Source organism: Alligator sinensis, unplaced genomic scaffold (assembly GCF_000455745.1).
Source record: "Alligator sinensis unplaced genomic scaffold, ASM45574v1 scaffold544_1, whole genome shotgun sequence".
NCBI classification, from domain to species: Eukaryota; Metazoa; Chordata; order Crocodylia; family Alligatoridae; genus Alligator; species Alligator sinensis.
This window is the reverse complement of record NW_005841937.1, coordinates 484,460-502,867: the sequence shown is the minus strand read 5'-3', so window position 1 is coordinate 502,867 and position 18,408 is coordinate 484,460. Positions and strand designations below refer to the sequence as shown.

Here is an 18,408-nt window from a genome sequence, read left to right as displayed (position 1 = left end):
TCATCTATTTTAAAACAAAATAAAATCCTTCACATCTGCATATAATATTTCTGCTGCATTTGAAAAACTAACTGACCCTATTATATTAATGCAGCTGTAATTCGTAAGCATATTATCAGCTAAAAGAAACTCGGGCTTAAATTACAGAACTAATATAATGCATCAACATACTAAGAATATACCAGTATATCCAGCATTGAGACTATTATAGGATAATGCATTATATTCCTTTGTATTATTTTGCCTCCAATTGTATGGGCATAAATATATGATAACTCCTGGATTTCAGGTTAACATGGCAGGACACATCATACTCATTAGTTCAAATTCTGTTTTCATACCATTGCAGTCAATGGATTTGTACTGATAACATATCTATGAGTAGAATATCACCTCCTGTCTAGGAAGACCAAATATAGCAACATATATTTACATAGTTCCTAATAGCCATGGCAAGCCATAGTCTTTGTACTGAAGTAAAACATTTATTTTAAGCAGACATACTTTTTTTTTCAAATTACAAATTTAGTTTTCAGAGAGATTTCTTGTAAGTTAAACTTTAAACCTCTATAATTCATTTTCATTTCATTTTATATAAAAAGATCATCTATAGAATGGCCAACAATTTTCAGTATCATTCATGGAATACAAACTAGGGCACATTTGACCTCTGCTGAAGCTGTTTCCAGGATAAGCCTCTGGAAACAGCAATAATTCTCAGGATTCTCAGGATAATGCTTTCCAGGATTCCCAAAATAGTAGGGACATTTTCCCATGCTAAATCATTTATTTTTTCCATGGCAAGACAAGAGGAGTCACAAATGGATGGTCAAGGCAGGGTATGCTATCCAAAACACTTACATTGCAAGACACTGAGCCTCCTCAACAATACCCATTGATTTCAGTGGCAATTGGAAAGATGCATCGATTCCTTTACATGCCTGAAAACAGCACTGGCACTTGTGAGTACCTCTTAAGTACCAATACAAGTGCTTCTTGTAAAGGACATTTAAAATGATCGGTCTTGCACCTGTAGAGCTGCCTTAACATTTCTGGCAGATTTAAAACTAGCACTACAGTAAAACCCACATGAAGGTTTTAGACTGAAAAGTCTCATTCAAACAGTCACTTTTTTCCCTCCCTTCAGTCACAACACACAGATAACATCCCTGTAGCCTACCTTGGCGATTTGCAAAGGCTGCTTTTGCTCCTTGCCACCTTGCAGTCTAAAGCCCCAGGGGGCCCCTCCACTCATGGTAATGCAGATATAATCCCCTGTACCCATTTTTCTGGTGCAGTTAGGCCGTATTCATTTGCAGAAGAAGATGGAAAAGTTCTCTGGCAGCGAGAGATATTCACTGAACTTGAGACTTGCCTGCCAGGCAGAGCTAGGGAAGCAGAGCACCACACTGCTGCTCCTGCTGCGTACTGCACTCTCTAACGTAGTCATTCACAAGACTGCGAGAGCTGTCTGAGGCTAAGGGCACAGCCCACTGCTTCGTCAGATTTCCATGCTCAGCCCACCTTCAGAGTAAAGTAAAATAACATTGAGGAAATGCACACACAAGCGATGAAGCCATAAGGCTAAAACAGCTATATTTAAACACAAGAGCCTCTGCTTGTGACAGATCAAACCACCAGAGAAAAAGCAGTGTAAATTTCCCAGGGATGATTTAAGACACAAAATTTACTTTTGTAAATGGCATCAGACTTGTTCAGCTTTAATTTCTGGGTTTTTTGAGCTCATGCTTCAAGCAAGGGAGGGAAGAGAAGATATAGAGAAAAAGAATCTCGTGGGTTATCTGCATAGATCAGTGGTTTTCAACCTTTTATTATAATTTGTGGACCCCTAAAAATGGAGGTGCGGACTCTTTTGGAAATGTTGAATGGAGGTGCGGACCCCTCTGAATTGTAAGTGTGTGTATTCACCTACTTTTGATTAATCATATCATCTTTCACAGACCCCTTAGACATAGTACCACAGGCTGAAAACCACTGGCATCGATGATAAGTCTAGGCTTAGACTCTCATCTGTCCTCAGTATGCGCTTGGTAGACCTCTGTGGGGATGTAAAAGAGTTACAACTTCCTGACTCTGGTTGTATCTTGGTCTTATCCCAAGTGCAGTGTAGAGCATTTCCAGGCTCTTGTTCCAGGCACTTCAGCCTAGTCATGACTCCATCCTTTTCCTTTCAGGCCCCGCAGCATTTCCATCCCCCTCATGTGGGGAAGGGGAGGAAGCCACAGAGGTGTTATCCAGGAGTTCTAGTGGCACTATCCCTAGATGAATGTTAGCAACGCAGTCTGCAGAAGAAATGGTTAGTGGGAAATGATCTACCCTGGGATTTGGAAAAGACTGAGGAGTGAGAGGGAAGGGACAAAAGCTCTGAGAAGCTGGGGGTGGGGGGTGCAGGTAGCAGGGCAAGCAGGGACAAGGTGACCACCTGACCCTCCTGCCCACTGCTGTCCCTGCTATTCCTGCTATAGCAGCATAGGAAGGGATGAATTTAAGATGACCCTCCTATAATTAGATTCTATACCTGGAAAATTATTATAAATTTAAAAATTTTCCATATATAATCTAATTATTGGGAGGTCATTTTAGAGTCAAGATAATCTTCGATTAAAGTAAATTAAGAGATGAGTTGTTAGAAAATCATACTTGAGGATCACACTCAGAAAGGGATTGGCTGGGGATGACCCTGCTTGAGCAGGGGGGTCAGACAAGATGACTTGATGAGGTCCCATCCAGCCCTACTTTCCTATGATACTGTGATCTTTAAGATAACAGACCTAAGAACCTCAGACTGAAGAGGCCTATTTTCATTATAACTCCATGGAAGCTAATTCTCTTTCCTTTCCCTGGTGTTTTTTCTTTCGCAGTAACAAGGGACTGTTGCTTTTGCAGTAACAAGCAACAATGATCTGTTGCTAAAATATCCAGAATTTTTTTTCTAAGCTTCTGATTTTATAGTATCTTGAGGACAAAATATTTGGATGTCTAGAGAGACAGCACAAGTGAAAATTACTCCGTCCAATTACAACAGCATAGCATTAGCATATAGCTGTAAAATGTTTTGTAAGTGATCTAGGAGAAAATTAGTATCTTTTCTTAAGACAGTGAAGCTCAGACTCTACCCTGTCTTCACATTTAAGAACTTTTGTGATGAAGCAATGTCGTTTTTGTACATTTAATAATGGTGAGGGCACCCAGGGCAATTAAGTTAGGTTTTTAATAATTTAAGCAAATGTAATAGATAAAATCTTATCTCCCCATATCTGATTTTCTGCATGGCAGAATGGGGACAGTGTAAAATACATACACTAAAGAAGTCCATCATTCCACGCATCTGTGTTAGGCTAATCCCATAATTGAGTTGGGAGCTTGTACTCGGACAGAGCTATTTTTATCTCTTTTGACCATATAAGAGAACTGTGTAAAACTCTTAGCTGGACAGAACCACTTTTAATCATTATCCTTCAGTGAATAATGATTCCAAAAGTAACTAAAATCTAGAAATCAGCTGAATTTATTGCATACCACACAAGAGTCACTGCTATAATGCCTGCCCAAAAACAAAAAAATGATACCTTTTATTAGACCAGCTGGAAATTGGTCTAATAAAAGGTATTATTTTGGAACCAAGAGTTCTAGTTTTTTGTATGCCCAAGGCAAGAACATCTGGGCTGTCCTTGCTGGTGTGCCTGAAATCCAGTAGTGTGATTAAGGCACTAAACGTTAGAGTTGACTTGGGGGTGCAAAAATAGCAGCCACTGCTGGCTCTGCTGCTGTTGCCCAGCAGGCAAAACTGCCCAGTTACATCTGTTTATTGCCCTTCTAGGCAACAAGAGAAAGGGGTACATGAAAATAGGAATCAGCAGAACCTGCATGCCTGTCAAGCATTTCACAATTTCTTTAAAAAACATTGGTTTTCTACAGTTTTCCAAAACACAAAAGTAAAATATCAGGTTTGGGGGTCATCCCTATAGAGTATATCAGTATTTATGTAATATGCTGCTAGATTATATCTAGGGGCCTACTGAAATTGTGATTTTGCGAATTTTGCAGAAATTGTGAAATCCAGCACTGCCTGCAAAAATTGGCAATGTCTGTAAATTCTGTCAAGAAAAGAGAGAAAACTTACTGAAAATAAGTCCTCATGGTCCTGTGGCCTGGCTGCAAAGCCCGCTGTGGGGGAAAGCGCACAGCCCGCTGTGGGGGGCTGCCAGAATGAAGGGTAGCCCAAGATGGCTTGGTTAAGAGGTCTGCCTGTCATGTGTCCCCTCTCCACTCCACCAATTGGGAACAAGAGGTGGGGCCACATGATGGACAACCCTTGCAACCAATCAGTGGTGAGGGGAGAGAGCAGAAACTATCTTGGACTGCCCTTCATGCTGGCAGCCCCCTCCCACCTTCCCCCTGGTGTGCTGCACAGCCAGACCACAGCACCTTGAAGACTGCTGGCCCCCTCTGGGGAGCCAGCATTTTATTTTCAGTAAGTTTTCTCTTATTTGGGGCAGATTTTTCAGACTTTTCTTGCTTTTGCAGGCAATGCTGGATTTCACAATTTCCACAAATCCTGATTTCGGTAGGTCCCTATATATAACAGACAGTCCTCACAGCCATTCAGTGGTGAGGGGTGGGGCCACTGAGGCCCCTTGGCTAATCAGAGGTATGGGGGGGGGGGGTCCTGCTATGACCAGCCTATGAAAATGGCAGCTAACCTCACAATCTCCCTGCAAAATCAGCCAGCCACCTCCTCGAGTTGGACAGACCCATAATTATATCTTCGGAAGTCTAGTGGGTGATGTAATATTTCACTCCCTTTAGCATAGGTAACATGAAATGTCAATACTGGTATAGACCTCCTTTAGATCTTCAAAGAAAAATACTGTTTTCTCCCTGAGTTTATTTATACATGATGTCTGGTACAGCTGCTCCAGAGAAAGTAGTGGGAATAAAATACTGCCAGACATTTAAGAAGTAACTCTTGACTAATACAACTTGACCAAGGCACGGACACTAAGAGAGGGTTTTGAATCTCAGTCCTGTCAGCATTTTGAATCTCAGTCCATCCAACAGAGAAGGAGGAGGCAGTTAAAAATTTATTAGCAGCTGTTTGTCACTTCTGCATGAATTCACAATCTGAATAAATTAAGTAGGAAAAAAGCGCATGAATGGAAGAGAAAGCCAGAGATAGAGGCTTCAGAGTTGTGTTTCCAGCTCTGCCACTGTCTGTCAGTTGATTTTGGTTCTAACTTACTTGGTTTCTTTATGCTGAAGTTTCTCTACCTGTTAAAAATGGCAAATGTATTCTGCTGTGAATTATTGATTCATGTTGCTTATTATTTGTGAATGTTCAGAAGACCAGTATTCATGTTCAGAAGTTAAATGTTTCATCATTGTTAGTCAATCGTACTGTTTGTTAGAAAATTCATAGTAGATGATGCATCATACAACAATTATTTGCTGTTTGCCTTTTGTTCTGCTTATCTTTTTAAATGGTTTGTTACTCAATCAGGGAAGAAAAATAGAATCACATAGCTTACATAACAACTGACATATTGAGTTGTTTGAGGCAAAGTGGCTGATTCTACCTATATATTGCTCCATGCTCTGGTTTCAGTATGTCAGCCAGTGGACAGTGGTGTTGCTTAGAGTGCCTGCTGTGAGCCCTGAAATGTCCCAATTGGAGAACTTGCTAGAGACAGACATTCAAAAAGCCTGAGCCTGAATTGATTCAGTCTCTGCAGGTTAGTCTAACCAGTTTACAGGTGGATAGATGTTCAGCACATGCCTCCAGTGGCTCAAGCCAGATACCTGGGGGTACTAGAGCAGCTCTCCCTGGTTTATGTGCACTGAATGTCTTTTCTGTTACAGGTTTAAACCAGTTTCTGATTACTTAAACTGGTTTATGCATAGGCGATGTGTAGGGTGGGCATGGGGGGAGGGCGGGGCACGTGCCCCCCCAAGATTGGTCACCACTGCTGTTAATCACCCTATCCCCCCGCCACCACCACTGGCTTCTGTGGGTGGTCGCTGCTCACTGGCACCACCAGCTTCTGTGGGTGGTCGATGCTCGCTACTGCCGGCTTCTGCGGGCAGTCGCTGATTGCCACTCGCCACTTGCAACCCCCTCCCCTGCTGCCTCTACTGCAGCCGCCAGCTTCTGTAGATGGTGGCCACGCACCACCCCGCCGCCGACACTGCCACCCACAAATTGTGCCCCCCGGTCTCGGGAGGCACCAGTTGTTCTTGGATTTATGTGTAATGTCTGTCCCTAATGGCATCTTAAATATTTTAAATGCATTTAATTGTTTCTGCTAGATAGCAAAACAGTGTTGGAGTACACAAATTATCCTAGATGCAGTTGGAGAAAAGTCATTTCCTCTATGACTGGTAAAGGCAACTGTCAGGAGAGACTGCGTACTCAGTCTAGAGGACTGGCAGGTATTAGCTCTCCAGGAAAAGAGGAAGCTGTAAGAGCAACACATAATGATGACAGTAGCTGTTGACTCTTTTCTAACCTGAAGCATGTCCAATAGGACTTATCTACTAGGAATGAAAGATAGGATTCCTGTTCTGCCATGACAACAGAAGCAAATTATATCTTCAATTCTCTGGAAAGTGCAGTTCTATATAGGAGGATTCAGTTCATATGACTTATGTTTTTCAGACAGCATTTGTAGCATGTAACCCAGTGAGGAAAACATAGGCTGTGAATAACATATTTTGATAATATAGAAGTAAAAAACTTGCTACGTCTCAAGGAAATAATATTCAATGAGCACTAACAACCACCATTTACCATATATGACTTTCTTTCATGCATAAGCATTTGTATCCTGTATTTAATGTGAGTCTTATCTTTTTCCACATTCCCTGCATCCTTTGGGATTTCTGCACCACTGGCTGAAAATCAAGCGTCTTGATGAAGGCCGAGTAATCCATGCTTATGAAATTTGTACAAGATAAAATGGAGACTCATATTACATGCTTGTTCAGATAATTTATCCAAGCCTGCCAAACGATTTAAAAATAATAGCAGCCTAGCCCACCTGATCATTGTCCATCACTAAAAGGATATTGTCTACCAACAAGAGAGTATATACTTTAAATGCCTGGTTAAAGCTTTGTTGAAAGAAATGATGAAAGTAGTAGTTGCTGTGATAAACTATAAAACTCTCTAGACTTGTAAACATGATGATGTAAAATCCATACTGAAACAAGACTGGAACCCAGGAAGCAATGGTAACATTTATATTTCCCCAAAGCTGTTCTAATACGTCAATAACCTTAGTGAATGATACCTGCCAAGACTCACCTAAAAAAAGAGTTTATGATTGCTTTTTTGGACATAAATCTATTCCACCATCATTGGCAAAACAGTACCTAATCTTAGATAAGAATTAGGCCTGTGTATGAAAGAGCCAAAATGGAAAAGCTGATGTCAAAAAACTCTTCTGGCTTATCTGCCTTTGAAAATTCACCAGTCACAAGATTTAACAGATTGGTCTTCACATGTCATCTTTATAAAGCTTTTTTTCTTCAGTACTGTACTATTCAAGTGATCTGAAACACCTTCATTACTGATGGAGTTCTGCAAAATCAATTTTCAGCCAGATCTTCAGTTCCTTAAAGGAGCCAGTATATGCCTTTTCACTGTCAGGAGAATTGGAAGTGAAGAGGCAAAAGCTTTTAGTGTAATACCTTTTAAATTGTTTAATAATTATAAGGAAAAGACCTTTAAACATATTAGCAGCTGTATGGGACAAAAGGATGATTAATAAAACCACACCCACGTTATTTAGAAAACCATGGAATAAAATCTCATCAAATTGAAGCAAAAGTGGTTTTCTAAATGATGTTTTATCTGATAAAATGTCTTAGTCATGCAAGCTAACAAGAGTAGAATTACCAAGCTTTTCTTGAATACCATTCTAATTTGTGTCCAAAAACCTATTCCCTCACAACAGAACAAATGCAGCAGATACAAGTAAATTGTGAAATTATAGCTAAATGCTGTGTATTCCAAGTCTTATATAGGCAAAACGATGTTTTTTGCTTAATTCCTGTTTTTGATTTCTGTCACCTGACTTTAAAGATAAAAAACCCTTTAGTGTTTTTCCTCCAATAAGAAGAAACAAAGAACAGAGCCACAGTTAAACGATTCGGTTTTCAAAAAAGGTAGGAACTGGGAGGCAAAATAAATGTTGAACAAATTTTCAAATATACAGCTCCACTTAGATAACACTCATTAAAGCTGATTGCATTTAATTTCCCCCCTCACATTCCTCTTATACGGCACAAGAAATTAATAGAGTCCAGATGTTATGATTCTGTGATTAACTTTGCAATGCACTCAAAACAAAGGAAGACATGCTAGTAGAAGACAAAAACTGATTTAGGTACACTAACATTAAAAGTGTGCTGCCAGGGTCTTTATTGAAAAAATTATGAAAAGAACAATAATAATAATAACAAATAACAATAGCAAACACAATAACTACTAAGAGTAGCAATAATAACAACAAAATATCTAGGTAACCACTGACATGGAAGGTGACCCAGCACCTACAATAAGCCAGACTGGGATGCTTGTATGCTGGTGAGCAGTGAATCAAATGAGTATGATGAGAAACTCCTCTCCGTTCCATTCTAAAGGCTTCAGAATATGGCCTAAAAAGGGATTATTCTTCTTTAGTTGTTTAGGATTGATGAGGTACACATTTAGGATTGTTTCTGTCTCAAATTTCTTTATTCAAAATTAAATAATGTCAAATAATATACACTAGGAAAACCAGAGAAAAGTTTTAGATCTGAATCTCTAAAGCAGTGATTTTCAACCACAGTGCTGTGTAATACCCTGTAATTTTTCTGCAGTCAAAAAATGAGTGAAAACTAAGAGCTGGCATTTTCTGAGGGGTACCTCAAGTCTCTCAAGGGGTGCCTCAAGTTTAAAAGATTAAGAACCACTCCCTTAGGCTAGGGACAGAAATTACACATAAATCAGCATAAGTGATGGGAAACCAGTTCAAATCTATAACACAACAGAAGTTCAGTGCATATAAACTGTTTTCAAAATGGCCAAAACTGGTGTAACAGGCTGCCAGTGTGGGCTCACCAGATTGGCTTGAGATACTTACCCTGGGCTAGAAACAGTGCCGGTGAACTCTGAGCAACCCCAAGGGTGGAGCAGGGGAGCCCTGCCCTTTGAAAAGGAGAATCCAGTCGAAAGAAGGGGTTTTCAATCCCCTCATTTGCATGGAAGGGGGATAGCCGGGGTTGGGGGTCCGCCACCCTGAGCCCTGGTTGGCCGGTTTCCAAGCCAGGGAGGGACTGCCAGAGGGGATAAAAGCAGCAGGCGAACTGGCATGGGGGCTGCTGACAGTGACTCTGGGGAATGACGCAGGAGGCCTAAGAAGAGCTCGGGTGAGCTGACCCAGCAGAGGGAGCAGAGAGACCCCTCTGAAGAGCCTTGAAGGCCCTGGGAGAAGAAGGCAGCAGCAGTCGGTTGTGCCTTCAGCCCTGCAGCAGAGAGGAAGCAGCGGCCAGGGCTTGGGGCAGAGAGCTGGTGCCCCAAGGCCCCATCGCAGTGTGCTGGACATGCCTGGCATCCCAGAGGCTAGGGGTGACAGTCAGCCCCCACTCCACTGTGGACAAGAAGCAGCAGCCAAGAGCACAGGCAGCAATCTTATCCACAGCAGGGAGCTGGGCCGGTGAGTTGAGGAAACCCCTTACCTTCCCTGGGGAAGCGGTACAGTAGCAGGCAAGGCATTGGGATCCTGAGGAGCAGCAGAGTGCCAAGACAAGGGTCCCTGGGAGCTTGGGGCACAGGCCGGCGCTCGGAGTGGGACTGGCGAGCTGCAAGGCATGTGGGGTACCTGGCCAGTCATCTGGAGCAGGGGTTTAGAGCAATGACCCCTGGGAGCTGCCTGTGCTGCTGACCCTCTGCCTCTGACTGCCCCAGAGGGGACTCAGTCCTGTCCCTTATTCTGCAGCTGATTGTCATCAGATGGAGTCCCTGAGCTTTGTGCTTGGGTCATGCTGATTGCTGCAGGAGCCTACTCTGTTGCTTGTTGCTTGCCTTTTTGGTTGCCACGGTGGGTTACCCTTCAGCCTCTTTGAGGGGGGTTGGGGTTTGATACAATTTGATTACTGCGGACCAGAAGAGTCTACACTGGTGCAGTCTGTCGCTTATTGGGAAACCTGTTGGAGCTTCTGGAAGCGAGCACCCTGCTTCCTTGCTGTAGCATCTCAGCAGCAGTGGCTGAAAGCTGCTAGTTACCCTACCTGTGGTTCTTGAGTCAAGGGTTGACTAATGCATTCTGGTTTGTTTTGCCATTTAAGATCACTTGTAAATAACCTTTCCTATTATTCTTGTTTTGTAAATAAAGTGTAATAGTTAAATCAGTTAAGTGTTAGACCTTCTTGGGACCATGGGCTGCTTTATGGGGAGCAGGGGCCAGCTGGGAAGTAAATTAGTGCTGGCCAGAAATGCTGCCCCACTCTCACCACACCATCCCTGATATTTGGGCAGGGGTGGCAACTATTGGGCCGCCACTTGGGTTACATTGGTTTAAGATAAACCTGGATGGATGTAGTACCAGACTTAACTAATTTAGGTTAAGTTGGTTTATTGAACTTCTGTCCCAGATTCCCTCCATATTCAAGTTAACTGACAGTCTCCCAACATCCCAGGATGCTTTACACCTCCCCTGCAAGCTCCCCCTTGCAGGGTGGGTGGCCTAGCTTTGGCCCACACTGTCTGCTCCAACCAAGCAGGGAGGCATGCTCTAGCACCCCCAAACTTCTGGCCAGGGCCACTGAGGGCACATGGCTGCATTTCTGGAATCAAAAAAGAATGTGCATTCACTTGTTCAATCTATGCAGGTTAGACTAACCTGCAAAGATTGGATAGAGTCTGTACATATCCATTGAGACTCACTTTCTTAGATAACAGCTTTCTAAGCCACCCTTGATAACATTTTAGAACTTTAAAGACTTCTTCCTCTAAACTAAAATTCACAAGGTTTTGATGGCAAGTTGTGAAAAGATTGCAACTCTGTAGTCTGCCTTGTGGATGTAAAAGTGCAGAACTTTGAAAATGACAATCATCTTCCTGGTCCAACCTTTGTTCCAAGAAAAAAAAATAATTTGCTACTGGTTTGTGCCAGAAATACGTGACCAGCTTTCCTTTACTGATTCAAATGAGCACATCAGCATTTTGGGCAGTAGAAAAAAGCCAAAATTTTACCTATTTGTTCAGTCTCACCTTTGCATTCCCCATCAGCTGTGAAAGAGGGTGGATGGGGGTAGAGAGCTAACTGATGCAGGCATATCACATGTAGAAATAAGGACATTATATCCCCCTACATGGTAGAGTAAGTTCTAGTCACAATCGCGCATTTGTTATCAAGTTCAAGCAGCTCAGGGGGAGATTTGAATTGATGCATATAAAGATTAGCAGCATCCATTTTTATTAGGCAGGTGTATCTTAGTTATAAATCATTATACCAGCAGCTGTATAGTGTTCAATGTAGGTGTGTGACAAAACAAGTCAACTATGTTCAGTTGGAAACTGAAAGTGCCTACCAGGAGGACACTTCACTTTCCCCCACTGCATCTAGAATTCAGGTCTATAGATGCAAGTTTGGAGGACTATTTGAACCAGAACCCAAGATTAGTTCCTTTTGAGGTTTTCCCAGCACTACCTAGAACAAGCTCCTTTTGCTCAGGAGATATTTCAGGACTTGTGGTAAATGAAATACTATTTATTTCATGTTGACTTTTTTGAGAAGAAAAGTCTAAGTTTGATACCACTAGTTGGGTAAATTTTTGCTGGAAGTATCCAAAAACCAGAAATATATTTATATTCCTTAATAAAGCCAGTTTTTGTAAAAGCTTTTTACTTTTGAATTGAATACGGTATAAAGTAGTGTACTGTGTTCACATAAAACCTCACCCTGCCCTTTGAATTACCATTGAAGGTGGAAGTTAATTAACACAAGACCTTTTATGTAGCTATTCATCTTTGGGTGATCAGCTTTTATAACCTAGCCTGAAAGAACTCACTACAAACATGTCATTACTATCTCATATACTAAAATAAATATCCTGAGCTAACCTCTGCTCTGATGTACTACCCTGGTGCAAATCTAAAGTAACCCAATCACCTTTAGTAGAACAACTCTAAATTTTAAATGATGTAACTGAGTGAAGAATGGTTTATTAAACTCTGAGTGACCCTACTAAACTGAATGTTTTACACTAGCTGGTGATTATATACCAGCTCTGAATCTCTAGCTTTTAACTTTGTTTTCAAAGAAACACACTATGTCAGGACATTTGCATGTATGCCAGTTGGTGTCAAAGTGTTCCGTTCACTGGATACTGTTCTATTAAATTAGTGTGTGTGATTTCTGTGGATAACCAGTACTAAGTAGAGATGTTAGTAGATAATTCTACTTAAGTGTTAAAAGCAAATGTTGCTCTTGAAAGTGTCAAGGATCTAACTCATCACTAACAATAACAGGCACAATTCCCACTGAAGGAACTGGAACTGGGGAGACAGGGTATAGCTTTAGACGAGGCCTTGAGAAACTTGCCATAAATTTACCATGTAACTTCGTGTGAATCATTTAACCTCTTCAAGTCATAGTTCCCTGATGGTGAAATGGGGAAAATAACATTTTTCCTAAGATCTTATTTCCCATCTTGTCTATTCGCTCAAGACTGGGATGACATTTTACATTGTGTATGTATATAGCTTCTAACATCATGGATCCTCATCTCTCTGGAACTTATAAATTCTGCCATATCTGTAATATAATTGTAGTTGAGCTTCCTTGTATGAGAGTTATATATACAGCCTGGATGTATCTGCACTGCACAATACATTGCTATACAGAGACAGCTAACCTATCTCTGGACCTAAAAGCAGTATAGTCATATTACCCTGCAGGTTACCTTACCCTGAGTGGAGTGCTACAATAATAAGTTTATATTGCTCCTCATACCTGAGTTAGCTCACCTACAGTTTGGAGATGCCTACTTGAAAGGGCATTGTGTTATGTAGATATGCCCTTTAATTATCATAAAAATTATCAATCTTTAAGTACATATGGTTATCATTTCTATGCTTGAGATCCTATTTTTTGAACAGCTCTTCTCTCAGCCTTCTCCACACATCCTGTCTTTCTAGTTATGGTACAAAATAACTCTCTGTCTTTTTCTTTCTATTATTGCTTGTAATTGTTAATTCTATTTATCACAAATGGAATTCCTAGGTGTGCACCCTCATAAAGTTTGGGACATTTATTTTGGACCGAATTTTCAAATTTCAATGACGGGTTAGGTGTGTAATTTTTGTCATCTATGGGGTGAAGATCTGCATTCGGACTCAGGAGACCTGAGTTTATTTCTTCACTCCACCAAAAATCTTTGGGCAAGTCACTCAAATTCAATTCCCAGCTTTCTGTTTCTATATCACATCCTTTCCCCTGTCTTTTGTCTGGGTTGTAAGTTTAAAATACAAATTCTTCAATGCAAGGACCATGTTTTGTACAATGCCTACCACAAGGTTGCCTACAGATTTATTGCAAGTGACAAATAATAATTGTGTGAGATAGAGAAGATTAATAGAAAAATCAGATCAGAGAGTGAGAGCAAGGAGACAGCACAGCTTGCCTCTTTGTTTTTCCTTTTTATCTCAGATTTGTTTCCAGCAGAAGAGCTGGAGCAGAGCCAGGTTCTCACTTTCAGGCAGATTGGAAACACATTGGTTAACGATAGAATCTCCCTGTCTTTCTGAACTGCTGCCTTTATTTAGACTCTTAACAGGAAACAAGTAAGAGCACACAGAGGACCTTTCTTTATAAAGTTCCAGCCCATATGTATCTTTTTTACAGTAAATAACTGCATTAAGTAGATCAAAAATGAAACAAGCAATACAGAAATCTCCATCCCTAATGATTTGGGTAAGAATCCTTACTTTCTGGCTTATTTATGTAGCCTCTAATTCCCATCTCAGCTGAAGGAGATGAAATACTGGATACCTGGCAGATTAAAGAGGACTGCTTTCCAATCACACTTTTCTGCCTAGCCCCTGCTGCTCCTAGGTTTTTCCCTGTAGGACTGAGTTTTCTCTCTAGGCATCAGCTTAGGAACGTCCTCTCCACCTACAAGACCAGCGCATTCTGTCATGACTCTCCTGCTCCTCTAATTCTCACCCTCTGCTGAGCCCTAGACTAGATTTGGCAGTCTGAGGGTTTCTTTTGACAATCCTCTTTCTCATGCCAAATGAGGCCTTCAGTGGAATGAATATAAAAGAAAACGTTATTAGCAGTTCCAATAATTAATATGTCTAGCAAATAAAGAACACAATACATATCTAGATAGATTTTTATAATTCAAGCAGAAATATGCAATATTGCAATTTAGAATCTCTATGCCTTAAAAATATAAGAGTTGCTAGCTGGTGGCCAACCTGTTGTGGAGATCTTACCCAAATTCAGAGGCATTGGCTCTTCATTATATCTGCAGACAAAAACCTTGGCAAAGGATGTCAGAGGAACTCATCTCAGGGCATTGAGCCCTTTTTTTATACCCAAAGAACATACGAAAATAAGAGCTGTCATTTACTGGGTCAGACCATAAGTCCATCTTACCCAATACCCTGTGTCACACAGTGGCAAAGAATGGATGCCGAAAGGGAGAATGAATGAGGTATGACCAAGGTTTTTCCCCTGTTCCTCTCCTACTTGCAGCCATCAGCATTTAATGTCCAGGAAGTTCTGATTCAGAGGCTGTATCCCTAATTCCCACACTTAATAGCTACAGATGCCCTTTTCCTACAAGAATCTGTTCAATCCTTTTTTTTCGTTGGGCTAAACTGTTAGCTTCCATATCTTGTGGCAATGAGTTCCACATTTCAATTACACACTGGCCACATCTACATAAGATGCTAACTGTGCAGTCATTACTGTGTACTTATTTAGTATTTGTATAAGTAAGTACTAAGTGACTGTGCAATAACCGGAGTTACTGCACAGTTGCACTGAGGAATGGCTGTTTCATGATGCTCACTGCACAGTAGCTTGTGACTACTGTGTAGTAGCATCACATCATGCTTCCTGCCATGTGATGAAACTGCACAGTAGTCACAGGCTACTGTGTAGTATCTTGTGTAGACATGGCCACTGTGTGGAAAAGAACTTCCTTTTGTTAGTTTTAAACTTATTACCTACTGTATTTACCCAAATCCAAGATAACTCTGAATTTAAGACAACCTGCCAATAATTAGATTCTGCACATGGGAAAATATATATAAACATTTGTTATAATTTTCCATGCATAGAATCTATTGGATGGTCATCTTAAATTTACCTTGCCCATTGCTGCAACAGGGAAGGTAATAGAATGGGGGCAGGTGGTGGGGGAGCAGGTGGGAGAGAAGGCAGTAGGAGGGTAGGCAGTGGGGAAGTTAAGCAGCCTGACCCGTGTTGCCTGACCTCCCTGTTGCCTGCCCCCACCGCCCAGGGCCTATGTACTCCACTATTTGCCCCACTCTGCAGGAGTGCTTGTCCCCCCAGCACTTTGCCTCCCCCTGTGCCTTCCACCCAGCTCCCCCACTACTTGCCTTCCCACTCCAGGTCTGGCACAGCTATGGCCCTGTCCCTGCTCCAGCTCAGGGTACAGAGCACATGGTTGCTTCAGCCCCAGGCCCGGCTACACAGCAGCTCCTGTTGTGGCAACAATTCCTGGTGGTCCCCAGAGCTAGAGCCTGGGCCAGGGCTGCTGCCACCACTGCTGCTGCTACCAGGCCAGGCTGGGGCCATAGCTACCATATGCTCTGTGCCCAAGGCTGTATGAAGTAGAGCTGAAGCTGTGCCAGAGCTGGAGGGTAGGCAGTGGGTGGGGGGAAAGGTGGGAAGCAAGTGAAGGAGTAGAAGCTGTAGGGGGTAGGCAGGGGGGCAGAGGTGGTAGCAGTGGTCAGGAAGTCAGCAGAGGGGCAGAAGCAATGAGGGGGCAAGCAGCAGCTGTGGACTGCTTGGCCTCTCCACACCAATACTGAATTGATGCTGGAGCTGGAGCTGCAATAGGTGCCCACCCCTCTGCCACCTTATACTCAGATCCAAAAATGGGGAAGAAAACTTCATATTGGATTCAAGTAAATATGGTACTCATTTTATTTTATGACTCCTTGTTCCTCAAGCATTTCTTTTCTAAACTGAATAGGCCTAGCCTCTTTAGTCTGTCCTCAATACTACTAATCCCTGTTGCCTTTCTTTGTGCCTTCTCTAGTTCTTCTATATCTTTTTTGGAGGTGTGGGGACCAGAACTGGGCACCATATTCAAGGTGTGGATTTATAAAGGGCATAATGCTAGTTTCTGTTTTGTTCACAATTCTCTTTTTAAGAATTCCTAACATTTTGTTTGCCTTTTTTGATGGCCACTGAGCACTGAGCGGATGTTTTTAGCAAACAGTCCACAGTGATTCCCAGATCTCCTCCCTGTGTTGTAACAGCTAATGTAGAATCCATCATTGTACTTTGCCCATATACATGTCTTTACACTTATCTATATTGCATTTTATTTGCTATTTTGGTGCCCATTTCTTCAATAGATCAAGATCCTTCTGTAGTGTCTCATAGTTCACCTTGGTCTTTACCACCTAAATAATATTGTGTCATCAGCAAATTGATGTGTCATCTTTTCCAGATCCTTTATGAATATGTAAACACAGATCCCTGGGAGACTGTAACAGGGAACCAAAGGCCCCTGTTACCGAAAAGGAGAAAACACAGCAGACTTAGCTGGGTGCGTAGGCAGATGGACAGCTGAGGCAAGGACTGCACGCAGCAGATCTAAGCTGCAAGGGGAAGAGTAAGCTGCCCAGTTAACCTAAACAGACATCTGTGCAGGCTAATCAGCTGACTGGGATAGGACAGCGCTCTGGGATAGATAAGCAGAATGCCTCGGGAAGGGGGAGAGACTGGTGTCTTGTAGGAAGCCCAGCTCTGAAATGCTCCAAAGGCAGAGAGGTAAGAGGCCTGGGCCTGGGTGGTGGGATGGCTGGTTTTTGTTAAAGCAGTAGCTTGCCTTTCTTTTCCAGTTATTACTAGAGGATCAGCTGTGGCTGAAAGGGGTGAAGAGGAGATCAACATGGGGTACCTGAAGGGCACACCATAATTAGGTCACAGGGGATGCCTAAAGACGACACTGAGATTTAGACCCCTGCCAGGTCAGGGTGTAAGATGTAAGCAGCTTGAGGCTGAGAGGGCCAAAACCTGAGCCTGAGAGGGGAAATAGAAGTAGCCTGAATCCAGGTGGGCCAGAGTTGTAGCCTGAAAGGGATGAAGATGGGACCAAGATGGCCCAGAGGCTGAGGGGTGAGAACAGGGCCAGAGGCCCAGAACCCCAAAAGGGGTGAGACTAGAGCTGTAGCCCAGAAGCCAAGGTCCAGTGCAGTAAGCCTAGGCTAGGAGAAGCACAGCTAGAGAAAAGGGGCTGAAGCTAGGGAGGCCAAAGCCCCTACAAAGGTTTTGAGATCTGAGAAGGCCAGCTATTGCGGTGGTGTCGGGTGACATCTCTGATGAGGTATTGTATACCATCTGCAAGGCATGGGCAAGGCTATAGGGGCAGACGGAAGCCACAAACACAACCCTTAAGGAACTCGATGTCCCGCCACCAATAGGACTGGAAAGGCCATGACAGATTGAACACAGGCTGATTGGCAGTGGACTGGACTCCCTCTGGGCTTTGGGAAAGCCTCCCAATTTTTTTTTTCAAAACAATATCAAGGCATGGCAGATGAGCAGGGGAGATCGAAGGAGGCACGAGTCTTGCATCCACTTGAGGATGCCACAGCACCACTGGACATGGGTCCTGTCATAGGAACCCCACTGTTTACTTCTTTTCATCCCAAAAAGTGTTTATATTCACTGTTTTCCATCCTTAAATCAATTTCTAATCCTTGAGTGGATTTGCCCAGTAATCCCATGGTTACCTAAATTCTTTAAGAACCTTTGATGGGAGACCTTGTCAAAGGCTTTTTGGAAGTCCAGATGTACTATCACAACTAGATCACCCTGACCCAACAGCTTATTGACAAACTTAAAGAACTCTAGTAGGTTGGTGAGCCATAATTTTCTTCTCACAAAGGCTTTACAACATTACTTGATAGAAACTTCAACAAATATGGTCAGAAAGGAGACACTTTTGTGTCATCCTATTGGTCAGCTTGGTCCCTGCCACACATTATTCCTGAGGCATGATTAACTGGTTAATCACATTGTAAATTGTAACCCAGTCACATATTAAAGCAATTAATGGTGTCAAAAACAAGGAATGTCACAAAGTTATTTCACAAAAAATGTGTAATAATTTAGTGGCTGGTTCTTAGTA

General features: G+C 42.3%; 2 protein-coding genes across 4 annotated transcripts in view; one reads left to right on the top strand and one right to left on the bottom strand.

Annotated features, from left to right (window-relative positions):
• The window catches only part of SYNPO2 (synaptopodin 2), a 136,183-nt gene extending 134,738 nt beyond the window's left edge, over positions 1-1,445 (bottom strand). The window contains exon 1 of the mRNA XM_006019722.3: positions 1,181-1,445. Within this exon, the coding sequence (XP_006019784.1) occupies positions 1,181-1,285 (105 nt within the window). The 5' untranslated portion in view covers positions 1,286-1,445. The remainder of the gene's footprint in view (positions 1-1,180) is intronic.
• SEC24D (SEC24 homolog D, COPII coat complex component) overlaps positions 1-18,408 on the top strand; it is a 175,863-nt gene that overhangs the window by 36,123 nt on the left and 121,332 nt on the right. The gene's annotated exons all lie outside the window — the stretch shown is intronic.